This window comes from Gymnogyps californianus, chromosome 8 (genome assembly GCF_018139145.2).
Source record: "Gymnogyps californianus isolate 813 chromosome 8, ASM1813914v2, whole genome shotgun sequence".
Classification (NCBI taxonomy): domain Eukaryota; kingdom Metazoa; phylum Chordata; class Aves; order Accipitriformes; family Cathartidae; genus Gymnogyps; species Gymnogyps californianus.
The window spans coordinates 29,263,840-29,281,113 of NC_059478.1; the positions used below are offsets into that span (position 1 = coordinate 29,263,840).

The 17,274-nt window shown below is 36.9% G+C and overlaps 1 protein-coding gene across 2 annotated transcripts in view; it reads right to left on the reverse strand.

Moving 5' to 3' along the window:
* EPS15 (epidermal growth factor receptor pathway substrate 15) overlaps positions 1-17,274 on the reverse strand; it is a 52,034-nt gene that overhangs the window by 8,869 nt on the left and 25,891 nt on the right. For both annotated transcript variants that reach the window (XM_050900648.1, XM_050900649.1), the window contains exons 13-20: positions 13,062-13,134; positions 7,924-8,085; positions 7,112-7,309; positions 4,879-5,076; positions 4,248-4,325; positions 3,795-3,885; positions 2,330-2,365; positions 1,325-1,461 (exon numbers count right to left, since the gene is read on the reverse strand). In XM_050900648.1, coding sequence (XP_050756605.1) covers positions 1,325-1,461; positions 2,330-2,365; positions 3,795-3,885; positions 4,248-4,325; positions 4,879-5,076; positions 7,112-7,309; positions 7,924-8,085; positions 13,062-13,134 — 973 coding nt within the window. The remainder of the gene's footprint in view (positions 1-1,324; positions 1,462-2,329; positions 2,366-3,794; positions 3,886-4,247; positions 4,326-4,878; positions 5,077-7,111; positions 7,310-7,923; positions 8,086-13,061; positions 13,135-17,274) is intronic.

A 17,274-nucleotide genomic window follows, 5' to 3' on the forward strand; every position in this document is an offset into this window, starting at 1 on the left:
AAAATTTAAGAATATCTACCACTCATTTTGGTCTCAGATTTCTACAACCAGAGCCACCTTCATGAAGATATAACTACAAGAGATATCAACACCACAAAGGTGTGGTAAAGCATTTAGGATGAATGCATAACTTAACTTCAGTTCAGAAATACAGATCTCAAGAATTCACTGCTAATCCCACACCACAGCTCTGACCTCTTCCCCCCCCCGCCCCGTACTTCTCTTATTATCAGACTGTAATATGATCAAGAATTGGTTATATTAGAATATCAAGACTTGAAAAAGGACAGTGTCCTAAGTATTAAAGATTGTAGAAAACTAATTTTTAAGGTTGGAGGTGTAGGCTGCGGTGTGTAATATGACCTTGAGATCTGCATAATGTGCACACCACATGGAAGGACAAGACCACCACTGTTAGCTGCAGTGATTTCTCACTGTCTTGGCTGTTGTGGGTTCGCCTCAGGCACACTCTACAGCCACTTAACTTGCTTCCTAATCCACATGTATCTTTAATTTTTATGTACGTATACGCATATTTTATACACACACAATTGGAAGTGAGGCATGAAGAGAAGCAGCACTGAGAAGGAAAGGAGATAGCAAAAGGATGGAGACAAACTTAAGACATGAAGAATTTCAGCTTCTTAGATTGTCTATCAGCCCGAAATATTACCTCACCTTCATTAAGTTCTGTCCTACATCAGAGAAGGTTTCATGCCCAACTCTACCTTATTATAGACTCAAGACTAATCAATAACTGCTCAGTTATAATGTAAACAGCTAAAAGTTACACCAAAGTACACTTGAAAGGGGTACATTCAGTAAGAATCTCCACATTATGAGAGGGCTTCAATGACTCTTATTAAGAAAACCACAACAAAACCCAAACAACATACACCTATAGAACAATTTGACTTTTCAGAGGGGAAACCCCATACCACATCAGATTTCAGATAAGATATAGAACATACTTATTGATCCTATAAGCTTTGGAGGCAAAAATCAAGTGTCTCAACATAACTTGGTGAGATTAATCTTGGGTTTCTTTCAATGTTTAGTAAGTTCCAAAGTTAGTAAGTTCCAGTAAGCAATGAAGCTCCACACTGAAACATTTTAAAAATGTTTTTATTTTTACTTCTGTTTCATCTGTGACTATTTCTAGGAAACAGGACACAAAAAAGACAAGACAGAGCCATGGGGTAAGAGGTAACCTTTTATCTATATGATTTCTGAATATCAGCTTTTCAAGGCATGTCCAAATATACAAAATAGGTTATTTTGTCCAAATCCTATATAGAAGTAAAAGGTATGCTACCAAACTTACTGTGATATTATTACTGTTGTCTGCAGTGCTAAATGGATCAGTGCCAGCAGTCACAAAAGGATCAGTGGAGGATTGTTTGAAAAAACAGTCAGCTGCAAAAGGATCCGAGCCTTTGAAGGGATCACCACCAAAGGGATCTAAAAAGTAAACATCTCATTAACATTTCTGCTAGCTTTACTTAGCTTGATATCTTAAAAACTAAACATTATATTGCTTTTGTCATACTGCAAGGTGACGCACTTAAGACCAAGGATCTTTGAAGTATGAAATTCATCTGTGAATAATTTGTATTCTGTGATTCAAAACATTAGATAAGCCAAAATTTTCTGCATATCATGAAAACTTTGGATGGTGCCAGTGGTTCAGTTCCAGACTCATCTGAGCATATAGGTTCTTTAACCAAGCCCCCTAAAAATGAAGCATTTTACAAAACCTAATGTTTCTCAGAACTCTCCTACTCTCCTTCACTCCCCAAACACAACTGATGTTTTCTTATTTGACACTTGGTGCTCAGTGCTATTTTGCTATAGCCTTCCTACTGGCCATTTTGCTTTTTTGTCACCAATAACTCCATTCCGGACCGAGCAAATAACGCAATCACATTGCCTATACAGCCAGTCTAAATAGAGACTTCCCACCTTTTTCAATATTTAGTTCTAAAGGCAGTTGGTAAGTTAAGAGCCTTTAAACGAGTACAGTCCTACTTCTTTGCATACAAAACAGGCAGCAAGAGTTTGGGGCCTTCTATTCACCACCTTCACATACTTAAATCCCAACTAAGGATACTTCCAACAGCAAGAGAGGAGTTCACTGGCAATGGGCTTCTCTGAAAAGCTTTAACACAACTGGCCAGCTGCTACTGCCATATGTGTATCTATCCTATGGTGACTATTTGGGTCATTTCCACCTTTTTTGCACTGAAAGTGGTGACACTTCTCCCCACATACTCTTCTAGGAGGAATCATTTAGAAAAACAAACACATTAGATGTTACAACATTACTTACCAATTTTCCCAAAAGGGTCGTCTTTGAAGGGATCACCTGTTTTAAAAAAAAAAAAAAAAAAAAAAAAAAAGTTACTTGTCATGAAGCATGTATTCAGTTGAAGTCTTTTGGATACAAACTCATTTCTAGAGCTAGAATTTAAACAACTCTCACTCAGAGGAATAGTTTCACTATTTTCAGTGGAACTAAAAGAGCTAGCATTAGACGAAGCAAATATTCATGAAATAGCTCATTACCATCATGAAACACACACAAAAGCAGCCATCTCAAAGATGCATTTCTGTTGGCTATTGTCCGTAAACACCCACATTATGCAGTATGTACCACCACAGTAATCCAGGCTAACCACTGATAGAAGCTTAGTCCCAGTTTTGATTAATTCTCACAGGCACCATTCATTTCTGTACTGGATGCATGGTCCCAATTGCATCAGTTCTACTCCCTCATCTACATCTGGGACACACAGATATACTGTCTCTTAGCTGTAGGTATCTACCCCTGAACATACTGAGCACAGAAAGCCCAAAAGGTTGGCTACTAACAGACATACCTTTCTCCTCTGAAAGAAAGGCCTTGCCATGTGCTGTAAGTAGGACCAGTTCAATATAAACAAAAATCAAGCAATATCTATGCACAAACATTCAAGCTGTTTTAAATTAGTTTAATTTATTCATTAAAAGTATTAAATCTGCACTGACGTTCTTTCAGAAGCCAAGTGATCTGAAACAAATTTAGCTTCTTTTCGTTTCAAAGCGATACGAGCTAAATTGATCAGATCATGTTGATTCTGAAAGCATGTAAAATCATATTAATGTAGCTGAAAACATCTCCTTCAGCAGTTAATCCAAATTAACTCCTCTTCTCCAACTGGCTCCATATAGACAGATCACTTCTTCCAACATAAAAGAAAAAAATAAAAGCAGAGCAACAGCATTCGTAAGTGGCAAGTTCTTAAAATAAAGCACAGCACTTCCACAAGACGAACAGATGGTGCAGTTCCACATTACCTTTTTCAGAGTGCCAAACTCACCATAAGTAGGCCACAGCCATTCATTCTCAACCACCCACACCCTCCCCACACCACAGCTCACTGAACCCTCAGTTGATCTGTTTGTGGATCTGTGCTGCAAATTAGATTAGCGACACCACATGTATCACAAGTATGCCCACCCCTTGAAGACCAAAATGCAACTGGGGGGTGAAGGGTGCAAGAGAAGTACTCAGGAAGAGCAGTGAGGGAAAGGTGCAATTTTCACAGCTAATTAGAAAGTCCAGATGAAGGAAGGAGAAACACCCTGGAACTCTCATTTCTATCTTCGTAATGCTATTGGCTCCACACTCCTGTCACTCAAACATCTTTACATTTATTCTATAAAGAGCAGTTCCAAGGTGAAGATTAGTCTGAGGTGTGTTCATACAAGATCTGTTTCTGCAAATCTGCACTTAGAGAGAAAAGTTTACTTACTGCCAACAAAAGGGTCAGACTGGAAGAACTCTAAGCTGGCTTCAGAAACTAGATCAGGCAATGGATGAGATTCAGCATCAAATGGATCTTCCTGGGCAATGCAAAGAAGTAGAGAAAGTTATTAAATTTTTAAGACATGCAGGACGGAAAACACTTATGTCATCTTGTGTTACCATTTAGTAGTTTCTTAAAGCCGGGGGGGGGGGAAGAGACAGCTAGAATTCTACATAATTCATCAATAGAGATCCAAAATATTTCTCAACAACAACCTGCCTGCTATATGAGATGGAATGTTTTCATGACATCACACTCTAAATATAAACAATAAGAAGTGACAATTTTATTTGTCTGTTGTTCTATGACCTTGATGCAAGTGACATGATGCAAGCCTGAAACAGTTTAACCAGGATTTTTTAGTTTACTTTTTCCTCCCCCAAATCTGAACAAACTCACCTTTTTGGCAATCGTTGCAGCTGGGGTCTCTTTCTCTTCTTCCACAAGAGAGGCTGTTGTTTCAGGACTATTCCTTATCTATATAAGGATAAAAGCAATTCACCATAAGTAAGTAAATATAAGACTACACAATATAATTTTAAGTATTAAATAGCTAAAAGAATATACTGAAGGATACTTCAGGAGGTTCATACTTATTATAGAACATACTGACATGTTCTGTAAGCCCTATGAAATTTAAAAAAAAAAAAATCAGAATCTACTGGGACATAAGGAAGGACATTTAAAGCAAGACAGCTTTAGATTTTCTGTACTATTCCTTATTCCATTCTTGTTGCACCAACTGGAGACAGCTGCTCTCCTTTAATGTTAATTCTACTATTCAATTTATGATATTTTGCTTTGGAAACAAATACGGAAAAATTTTTATTGCCACTTTCCAGCCAAGCTAAAATTGCCTCCTTTTCTGCTTATCAGCTTTCAGATTGAGGAAACATAGTCCCTCAGAATAACACCCTGAAATTTCACTTGTGCAACTGTTTAAAAACATAATCAATCTTGATACATTCTTAACTTATTCCAACTCTACAGCTGCATTGCATCATGATCAAGCAGGCAAAACACTACTCACTGGAGACACACTGTTTATTTGTTCATCTTCTGCTATACTTTCCCTTTCAGCATTCTCGTTAAGATTAGCAGTTTCACTGCTGCTGTTGCTAAGGCTAGAATGATCCGCAGTTCCATTAACAAGTGTATTATGTGGCTGAGAGTGCCAACTAAATTGGTTATTTTCCAATTCTTTCAGCTCAAGAAGTTTTGTCTGCACCTGTAAACAGAAATAAATGTATATGCATCAGTATGGCAGCACACAGAAGCTAGTATATGACCATCCCCTCTTAAATATAAGATGGAAGATAAAGGTCTGAAATTCTTATTTTCAAAAGCAAATATAATAAAACCCATGTTCTTTCAGTCAAAGGGTGAAATGTGAGAGGTAAGCACAAATCTGATTTAGAAGAGATACAACATGGTTGAAGGACAGACCTGAAAACCTTCTCCTGCCAAGGAAGTAGACTGCATCACTGGCAACATCAAGACTTGTTGCTTTGTTTCTACTCAAACTCCTAAGAAGAGCTGCAAAGCTTTCAGGGTTTTTTTGTTTGTTTAGTTTTGTTTGGGTGGAGGTTTTTTTGGGTGGGTGGGGTTTTGTTGTTGTTGGGTTTTTTTCTGTGTTGTGTTTTTTTTTTTTTTTTTTTTAAAGTTATGTATTTGCAGTTGCCTTAAACTCTAAATTAAAAAGGCTGCTTTATCAGAATTCTCATCTTCCAAGAAGGAAAATTACAAATTCATTATCTTCTCCCACATGACTTTTGAAGTCTACAAAATCCACAGTATATCTTCCTAAGCAGACAGTTACATTCACATGTTATTATTTCAGCAATATGCTTAATGCAGTGCCTCACAGCAAACATTTACAACCAACCTGCCGGTTATGAAGGAATTACTGGATTTGGCAGATTATGCAGAAGGATGAACATAGTTCAGATATTTAGGTGTCTAAATCCCACTGACTCTGCTAGATCAGTCACCTAATAGAGTTTTCATTGCCTTGCACATGTCACAAGTCAGGTGGCAGCAAAGACAACACCAGGTGTCTTTCAAATACACTGACCTCAGACCAACCATTAGATAGCCTTGCCTAAAGCACCAAAGCACCTATTGTTCATTATTTGCAAGCCAAGAGCAATAAAATCAGGAGTACTACTATAAAACCTACTAAAAAAAGAAAAAATGTTTGTAGTACAGTCAAGCACAACCACTTACATTATTGGCCTCAAATCTGTTCATTGCAAGTACCTCTTGCTAGTATATTAATATTGAAATAGCACAACCTTCTCTCTACCTGTGATGAAACAATGGAAATCCATTTGTTTACATCTCAGTTTCTAAGCCTCAAAGCCAAATTTAAAAATGATGAATACGTTACAAGGCTCTTCAAAAGAAGAAAGTGTTCTTGCATGAACACTAGCAGTGGAAGTCTTAAGAAAAAAAAAAAAATTGTTAACAAGTTGCAGACATGAATTGTGTGAAATGACCAACCCAGAAGTCAGCCATTTCTAGGGTTCAAAGTTAATAGGAAGGCTTTTCATTTTGTTTTTAACTTGATAATGATGTGACTCTGGCTAATATATTAGACAGCTAGCAAGTCAGAGAAGGAGAAGAACGATGAGGAAAGGGTGTGCAAGCTAACGCATCACTGAAGTAATAATAAATCACCGATTACAGACAGGAGCCAGAAGTGTTCCTTTAACGTAACAGCAGCCACTTCAAAGCACAGTGTTTAAAAACCAGTGCAGCCATCTCTGCTTCTCAGTATCTAGTCTCAATCCAATTTATTCTTACATTCACCTTACTTTCCCCCTTCAACAATGCACTAAGTAAATGTTATTAGTAATTTTATACTGACTTCACATCAATTAAAGAATAGTGAGAGTGTGCCCCAGGCCATGGCTGAGGAAGAAAGCTTAAATAACTACTGGACAGAGAATTTAAACATGCGTTATCCATTTTTCATTCATTACATTAAGACAAATTATTTATGAAGTATAATAAATTAATCCCTTTTTATTAACAAAACTTGAAGAAAAATCATGAAATATCTTGAGTGACTTGAGTCAGCTTCTACGAATCCTAACAACTACTAGCATAGAACACATGCGTAAGCAACTAAAGACATGAGCAAACAGTGAAGAAAAAAGAAAACAACGCCTTCCCCTTAAGAAAAAACCACACTAAAGGTTGTCAGCTATAAAAATTGGGCGGGCGGGGGGGAGGGGGGGATGCCTTTCACACTGCATTACTGAATTGATTTCCTGTTGTGAATCCTGCAGATGTTGCTGAAGAGGTCCCAGCTGTGCTTTCCCAGACTCTATGCAATGCTCAAGCTCTGCAGTTTCTTGCTGCAGGCGACTCAGCTCCTCTTGAGCTTTGGTCAGTTCATCTTCATACGCTGAAATCTTTGACTCCTGGCTTGTTATTTCAGCCTTCAGCATGGCAATCTAAAGCATGAACAATATTTCAAAAGCCAAATAAAAAAAAACCCCAACACTTCCAAACACATCCAAATACTATTATTTATGACCAGAAAAAGTAAAAACCTCATAGCTGTTGCAGAGACAATAGATCATACCTGAATGAAAGGTTACTTCCTTATTGGTCTCAATAAGATCATAGTATTCTAGCTGTTTTCCTGACCAACGCAGATATTTTAATACTGAAAATACCATTTTAGACCTTAAAGAAATACTATAGCTTTATATTAGAAAAAAATATACATAAGATGATTTTTGTTAACCGCTAAGAAATCAGTCCCAGTAATTAGTGTTTCTAATTACACTTACATTGCATTATAATTTTACATTATTTGTTTGCACTTAACCTTATTTACGTGCAAGTATATCTCAGTATATTAGTTGACACACTCATACTAAATTAGGAGGTCACTGAAGTGAGTGACATATTTCCTATTCTCTGTTGGTCACAAAATCTTGACACTCAGGCTGTTTATTCATTAAAAGTTATTTCTCCTGCCCCAACAACTCTAACGCTGCAAGGCTGAGTTCTTCAAAATGAGGCATTTACTCTTCCAAGGGCCTTAGCCACTAGACCTTACCAAATGGGCCTCCTCTGCACACTTCTGCCTGATATCATTAAGTTGCTCTTCCAACTTGGCCTTCTGCTCATCAAGATCATTAAGGATTTCCTGCGCTTCCTGTTTCTGAGCTTGCAGCTTTTGCAGATTATTGCTCTCCCGCTTTACTTCATCTTGTAGATCCTGTAATAAAACAGATTAGCTTTGCATTTGTTCCCTCTCTCCTCCTAACCACTAAATTCTGCAGTAAAAACTGCAGTACTAACTCAGATTTCAAAGTATCAACAAATTATATTTCAAAAGCTAGCATTTATAACATGTCAGACAAGCAAGTATTCTCAAATTCTAATTCTAAGACATAAAAATTATCAGGTTATTTGCTTTTTCTTTAGTAAAAAGAATCTCACTGAAATATTGAAGATTGTGCATCAACACATTAACTGTTTTACTCACAGGGAGGTTAGGGTTTCATTTTGAATTTAGAAGTCATCTTTATTCAGGCTGCTACAGTCTCTCTCCTATGTTTTAGCAATATGTTTTACTGAGTTCCTTAATAATAGAAATTCTTTATTCTGCTCCTTCCCCCTTCAAAAACACATGACCAAAAATAGGAACTTGTTTTAGCAAAACGGTAAAGGACTAAACTGGTGCACTATTAACCCAAATGCACTCTCCTCTAGAGCATCCCTGCCTCTGATTTTGCAAAAATCAGCCAAAAACTTATTTTCCATGTAACAGTACTGGTAAGAAATGCACATTCCATACACAACAATATGGCATCTTTTAATTTATGAAACAGAAGTAGGTATCTTGTGTTGTAAGTACATTAAGTAGCATCATATGATAATTAGTTCATTTCTGAGCAACGGGAATGGTTATACTTCAACAAACTGCAGAGATAACATTGAAAAAATGTCAAGAAAAGAATTTAGGAAGAAGAAAGAATTGTCAAAGTCAAGAGGAAGAGATAATACAGGGAGATCAAAAAGCATTAATACAAAAGGAAAAGTATTAGATGAAAAGAGAAGATTGCAGCCTTTCCAAGAAAATATGGTAATTGAAGGAAGAATCATGAACAACAGTAAAAAACGAATAGAGATAAAAGAAAATTAAGGAGGATAAGAAAACAAGCTGACGTGAATTTCTGATTAGATCATACATTCGTGTGCTGCTCTAAGCTAAGATCCTGTTGTCTTTTTTTAGGGGTGTTTTGTTTGGGGTTTTTTTTGGTGAGGGAGATAGTTTATCCACATGTGCTAACACCTCCAGATAATCAGGACAAAAAAGCCAGATAGAAATAGAAAGGCATATGGTGCAATAGTCAGATGCTAGGGAAATAGGTAACCTCAAGACAACTGGAAGACTACCTAAAGAAACAACACAGATGCTTTTATGAAAAAAAAAAAAACCAAACCAAAACCAACCAAACAAACTAAAAACCCAAACAAAACAAAACACCAAAAAACCACACAAAAACCCCCAAATCAACTCTGAAGTTCAGTAAAGGGTATATGACTGATGTACAGCAGTCAGACTAGGTGAATTACTGGTTATTTCTAATCTATGAAAGACAAACCAGTGCACACACAAAAAGCTCTTACAGCAGCTACTGACTTGGATAATTGGGACAATCTCGATCCGTTCATTTTTTACATCGCTTTGAAAAGCAAGTATCAGCTGACAACACAAGCAATGGGGGAAAAAGTAACAGCATAAAGACATTTCAGTCTCCTTTCTCCAAAAGGAAGCAAGAATTCACATACACACAAGCTAAATATAGATCACATCCACTCTTGCTACTGTTACTTGAATCCCAATGTCTGTCCTAGGCACAGCAGTAGAGAAGCACTGAAGAGACCTGACTAAGCCTGATGGCTCCCAGAAGAGAAAAGAAGGAAAAAAACCCCAACCAAACCCAAAACCCAAACATGTTCACATAACTGCTCCAAAATTAAAAGGTCAGAGTAGATACAATATACAGAACTGGGGATAATACTCAAAGATACATCTTCATGAAGTAAACCAGGCTCCAATTAAGCTTCGATTTCAAAGAACACCCTCAGCAGAGAAGAAGCATCTTAATGCTGAATGAGATTCTATATGAAAACCATTAACATATTTGAGGTGGTACAAACTAGCATTTTTACAGTAATAGTAATCCTTGTATTAGATTTAAGATCATAACTCTCCATGCTAATGTAGTGTAGGACAAGGAAAGTCTAGAGATCTGTATTTCCAGACAGACAATGGATTTAATAACTTGCCAGTCTGTACTTCAAACGATTCATGTGCTAAGAACTGTTAACCCTGAAAGAGCACAGAAAAGTCAAACTTCACTGACTTTCTAATGGCTTTGGTGCACTGCAACAAGCAAAGACTAGAGAAAATCCAATGCTGAGTGGGATACTCAGAGTGTAAATCTGTTTAAGAAAACTCAGGCCAACAAGGAGATCAAAAGGCTAGAAGAGAAGGCCACAGTCCCAAATTACCTTTCACTTCCGCCCCCCTCCCCGTTCTCTGAAGCAGGGTCTCACATGCAGTTACATTTCTTCCCCCCAATTGACGTAAACATAATTATGCTTTGTTCAGGAGTTACACGCATTTGTTCTCAAAATTTCTTTACAAAGTTTCAGTGTCCCACTGAAAAGCAAAACATAGACCTTTTGACTTCACGTCAATAAAATTCTAGGGAACATGTAATTGTTGGGAAAGCCAGGAGAATCGCCACTTATTTCAGAGTCTTAGCAGGTAGACTGACAAACCATGCCCATACATGTGAAGCGCTGGATGGAAGATGAGACTCTTAGGAACGTGTCCAAAAGCCCAGTGCTTGAGGCAGTGCCTAGCTGCTGAAGCACACTGTGCTCCAACATCTGTGTCTAGGAGAGCAGGCTGGTGATGAGAGGGCAAGGGGACCGCCAGGTAAAGGCATTTTCAGATGCCACTTGGTATGTGGTCAAAAACTAATGTTTTAGTTATACATTTACTATAAAACAAAGTTCTCTACTGCCAAGAGGAACATTTCATATCTGAGTTTATTCTCCCATATTTATAGGAAAATGCTAATTCAATCCCAGAATAAATTAAGGAAATGGTGGCTTAGAAGTTTCTTGATCTTTGTTACTCTGCCCATAACTTTTCAAGAAAAAACACCCCTTAACCTTTGCTACTAAAGAGCTGATATTTTAATAAGCACATTAAAACCCATCAGTATGCTATGTTTTCCTTCCAACTCTTTTTCTGTCTTTGCTTTTTAGTATCTATTCACATAGTATATAAATTATTTTATAGAAGAAAAAAAACCTGTCATTCTTTCCCTCCTCCCATACAAATCAGTTTGATCCATCACAGACCATGGCTATATCTGAAATTGTAATTTGTGTCCATGGAAATAATTCTGGTATCAGAAACCCTGGAGCGTGATGCCATGCAACTAGCTTGATCCAAGGTGGCAGATTAGAACACACTGTTTTTGTACACCATCTTTAGAAATGTCACCATCAGAATAAAACCAGAAGAAAAAAGCATGATGTAAAGATATTCTTAGTCTGTCACCCCTATTCGCTGAAGTTCTAGAAAGTTTCCTGAAACATGCAGGTCCTCCAATATTCAGGAGCAAGAAAGGGACCAGAGATAACACGCCACCAGCTTAAATAAATGCTGCAGCCATTTCCTATTTGATCCTGATGGTTTCTCATTTTTCTGACAAGCCAGTCATAGACTGTTCCTTCTCTGCAGACTGACGGAACTCTATAACTCTATATTTAACAAGGGACAAATAGCTTGTGTGATCACGAAGAGGTTAAAGACCCGAGACAGTTGCTTCCAACATTACTGCTCTAGATACAATGACTTAATTGATTCTGTGATGCTGCTGACTATCAAACACTAAACACATGCAGATGACACTAATACTGTAACATTAAAGGTAAGGTTTTATTTAGCTTTATATACCTTTTCTGCAAAGGCACCAGAGAATTCAACCTTCACATGAACACACAGAGATTCCAGTACACACTAACAAAATCATCCTGTGTGCAAAACCAGGAATACCCATAAGAATTTTTAACAGTGTGAAAAGGCAATCTGCAGAGTGGGGAGGGGAATGACCACTGCATGCATGGACAGAATCACAGACATAGGCAACTTCTGTATGCATTCCTGCAGCTGCTGAATCTGGCTGCCATCGTGACTAACAGGCCAGCATCTGATTATCTTCTGAAAGGTCAGACTATTAATTATCACCCAGGCTTTAAGGATATTAAATAGCCAAGCACAAAATTCACAACGGTTTTAACACATTGGCTTCTTTTCTGCCCAGCACAAAGTAAAATGCAGAAATCATGCATTATTTGCTCTTAATCAAATAAAGATTATTTAAAATCATAAAGATTCCTAAAATAAATGTAGAAATAAATAAGTAATCAGATATCACACTGAAGTTTTTTCTTAAAGCAGCAACTCCAGTTGCTTTTGCAGCTTAAAATTTAATTGAAATATTGCTTTGCAGCATTTAATTCAGAGCTTGACTATTCTGTTAGCACCCTAAACACTGATGCTAACTGTATAATGTTTAATCCCTGTAAAATACTTGTAAAATTTAAATTCTCCAATATTCTGGAAATTCAATGTCACCCTTTTAAATAAAAATCAAACAGATTATTTTTAAGATTCACTTAGGTTAGGCAAAATTAACTTGAGGCAACATTCTTCCCAAGCTGGTAATTACTGCGACTCTTAAGAAGCAGCCCCATATACAAGCCCTTTTAATTCAGCCACTGAAGTTTATTAATTTGCCATGCTACAGTGTCTTCTTTAGTTTTAATTATACATTAGATAGCCTTGCTAAAAAAAAACAAAACAAAAAAAAAGGAAAAAGAAAAAGAGGAAGTCTATTCTTTTGTAACATTTTCATTTAAAACTCCATGCAGGCTACATATCCTAGGAGCTTGCACATTTATGTAAATATACACACCTGCACCAACCCACATTCATATAGAAAATACACTTCAGAGTACATTCTTTTTCTTAGCCACCAATTTTTTTCTTTTTACTGAATAAGTGATGTGATCTAAAGACTCAGTAATCAGACCACTGCCATTAAAGCACCACATGGTGCAATATCAGGTGTCCGAACAATAATTTTGTGTCTTATTTACCTGGACCTCACTTGTCCTCTGCTTGATGGTATCTTCTTTCTCCTTCAGGTCTTGCTCTACATTATTCTTTTCCCTAGAAGACCAGCAAAGAATGCAAGAATACTTAAGAACATCAGCTACAGCAGGTACAGTTATCCAGCCCCCTAAGCCTGTATCTCTCTTTAAATACATAGTGAAACATTAAACACAAAAGATGTAAGGGATTTCTGCTTCCCAAATTATTTACAAGACAGAAGCCCACATAAGTGTTCTGCATAAAAAACCCTGTCTTTTCACCCAACTGCACTTCAGTGATAAGAATGGCTCAAAAATGGAAGGGGGCGGGAGGGAGAAATCAATGAAATACTGTCTCCAGTGATCTCACTGTTGCTATGGAGCACTTGTCTAATGAAAACTGCTGGGAAAAATGGGAGGGATTGCATCAGATTCCATCTATTAACCCCTGCAAACACAGTAATTCCTATGCTAACAGCAGCTAGAAAACATTTCCAGCAGGCCAATCTAGCTGATTAATGAACTTTGCCTATCAGATTTTAGATTTATCTGTTGGTAAGTTTAGTCAGAAGAAGAAAGGTTAGCTTGCTGTAATCACTATCTGTTCAGAGACTCCATACATAGTTATTTGCTGTGTCATATCAAGTCTGTCTCTACAGACATTTATTCAAGTTTAAAAGTGACTACTGATGACAGGGGAATTATCATCAATAAATTCTTGGCAGTCAGACATAACAATAGCTTTAAGAAAGGGAAAAAAACAACTCAGAAGTGTTACTGTTTTAAAAAAAATCATAAGAGTGTTTATCTAGACAGTATATGGAATGTTTTCTCCTTTCACAGATGCAGAAAAGCATTAAGCTTTACAGTTTCAACACTATCTTCTTTATACAGATACTGACTTTCATAAAGATTTTGTTAATAAATTAGCACACACATTAAAAGTTAGAATTTGAACAATGATAAACCTAACATTTCTAAATGAAATATAGCAAAAACCTATCAAATTATATTACTAGTACATATTGAAATTAAGGTAACTTCATATTTTAATAGCAGCAGACTGATTATCAATCTAAAACTATTAATCTTATTGTTTACTCTTATCTAATACAGAAGAAAGCATTTCTGTCTCCAAAGTAAAGCAGGTCTACTCTAAGTTCTCTTTACTCAAGCTGAGGAATTCTTGTTTACTGCTAAACCGCGCACAATGGAAAATAAAAAAAATCCAGATGTCACATCTTAAATGAACATTTGCTCTGAAAAATCACTACTATAGACTAAGTTCTGCTATTATTTATGTCAGTATCTGATTAAAGAGCAACTTGCTGATTGTGCCCACAGGGAAGGTTTAAATGGAAGGAAAAGGAAAGATGTGGAAAGAGGGACTTTGAAGAACAAGGCTAGTTATTTTTTTAAGTGTGAACCTTCAAGTTTCATAAAATTCCTCACTCTCCATTCATCAGAAAAAAAAGCATCATGGGAATTCTAAACAAATCTTTACCATTTCCATCAAAGCTATAGGACACTCCTCTAGCTCAATAGACTAGTATTTGTAGCACAGTTGTACTTAGATATTTGGAACGTTGCAACACAGGGTTGAAACGAGTTCTGTTGATTTTGCCTTCCGTAACTTTCGACGAACAAAGGGTCTCAATCTCAATAAAGCACTTCCACAGATCTAAATACAAGTCAGGCTGAAAAATACCTTCAAGCCCTCAGACACACATCAAGCACAGCAAACATTCAGGCATATTATTCCTGATTGAAGATAAAAGAGAATAATTGACTAGGTAAACAAATACTTGTTATTTTTCCTGCTCAGGTATGAAAACTGAGCAGGAAATAGAAATGCAAGCAGCTATGTATGCTTTAATATACAGCCTTTCCACCTTACTATCACTGATACACCTAAGAGACTGTCAGAGATGAAGATCACTTCCCTTTTATTTCAATAGAAGCCAGGTACCTAAACCTTGCAATCTGGACTACGCTAAGCACGCAACAGGATACAATACCCACCCACAGGCAGCTTACACTGGCCAAATCACAACACAAACAATGAATTGGAAAAAATCAAGTGAAAGAGGTATTGTCAGGCAGAACAAGAAAAGCTTAGGCAGCAGTCTCAGGCAGAGGAAAACAAGCTGAGTGTATATAGTCTACACATAACACATGCCCTCCTCCCCCCCACTAATGCGTCTTTGTTTCAAAAAAAAAAAAAAAAAAAAAAAGACAACACAGACCTACTTAATTCACTAATTCTTCTGAATGCCTCCATTTCTTTTACAAACTATCTGGTATGCCCCTGTAGGAATGCTCAGCAACTGAAAGAACCAAAAACAAGTAACAAAATTGATTTATTGGATATGACAGATTTCCTGGATCATAAAGTCCCTTACCACATCAGCACTTGGGAAAAAAAAAAAACACCACCAAAACACCAACCCAAAAAGAACTGTGGTCTTGCCAATAAAGGACACCTGTAACCAACTCAAGTCAATTTATGAAAGCAATGCAATTTCCCTATGTATTTTAATAGTAGTCAGGTCAGGAGAACCTCATATCAAAGAAACCAAAAGCAATGATTAAAAAACCCTCAAAACTAATAGATGGTTTCTCCAATGCAGATACTTCATAATTTACAATCAAATAATCTTAGTAAATCCGTAAGTTTTATACTAATTTGTGAATGGAGTAATTTATAAATGGGAGCCAGCACATTGCAAATATTTGTTATAGCTGACAACTGCGGAGTCCCCATGTCAGTAGAGGCAGTCAAGTCAAACATGAAACAACCCTGGCCAGGCTTCTTGATGGCTAACACCTAGAACCACCTTAGTTACAAAAGCAAAAAAATCATTGTTCTTTTCCATAATAAGTGACAGATGACTACTCACAGAGCTGGTAGCATTATCTACGCTCACAGTTGCCCAACATTTCTTATTTTCGCATACATTTGTAATTTTGGGAATTCCTAGTGCAGTAGTACTTCAGTTTGGCAATGCTAGAAAAAATGCTTAGGGTTTGCCTTGTTTCTTCTCCCCTTTGTTCCCCCCAACCTTTTCAGCTGCAACAGCTCCATTACTTCCAAACCAGAGGTTTGAAGAAATAATCTAGCCTACATTAAAATTCTTACCATTGCTTTGCTAAGAAGCTGTAGATCTCTGAACTTTGAAACAAAGGCTTGATGGAAATGTATGGCAGGGAGAGGTTGCCCTGTTTTTCTGGGGACGTTTTGCTGTTTCCTTACTTTTCAGAGACCAAAAGTACCAGCTTTATGGTCCTTTTAACCTGATTTATATTGAGGAAAATATAACTGTTGCTGTCCAACATACGTGAAGGATGGCACCTCTGGTGAGATATACTAAGTTAAGCTCAACTACTTAACATGCTTAGAGAGGAATGTAGTATTGGTAAAGCTTGAAGAAATTCCACTAATTTATGAGCCATAGCTAGTTTTGAATGCATGAAAGCAAAGCAGGATTTGCTGGGGAAGAAAAAGGTTTTATGGCTCAAAAAAGAATATTAAGAACATCTGGTCTAGCCTCCCACAATGCTGATCAAAAAAACCCTTCAAATAGCTTTCTAAAAATATAGTACAACTGAAACAGAACTTACAAGCAGCAGTGCTGACAGGCTCAAAATGATGCAGATTCCACAACGTCCCTAGGCAAATCATTCCCCCTACCAGAGGGGAATTATCCTCGCTAATAAGTGTTCTGCATTTTATTCTTCATCTGATCCTCAATCTCCACCTTCCTGACATTGTTTTTATTGAATTAGATTAAAAAGCTATCGGCTACCAGAAATCTTGCCCACACAGACTCTCGAGCCACAAAAACATCACCTCTGTGTTCTTTGCTCAGTCTCTCAAAAAGCTACATTTTCCACACATTGTCATTCTTTTGGGCATTTCCTCTGCTGCCCTTTTTTTTTTTTTTTTTTTTTTTAAAGTGCACTTCAAAAATAGATTCAATTTCTGTTACTGGGTCTCAGATACGCAGCTCTCATGGATACTTCTCAATGGAATCATGGACTAGAATTATTACATATTGAGTTCAACAGCTGAAAAATATATCTTGTTTAATAATGAACAAAAATAACTTAAGTTTAAATTACACTTTTATATGATAACTATCAAGACTGAAAGCATACTTCACCAGTTATAACTGAAATGTGGATTTGCCAAACATGAAAAAAGTTTCCTACATTTACC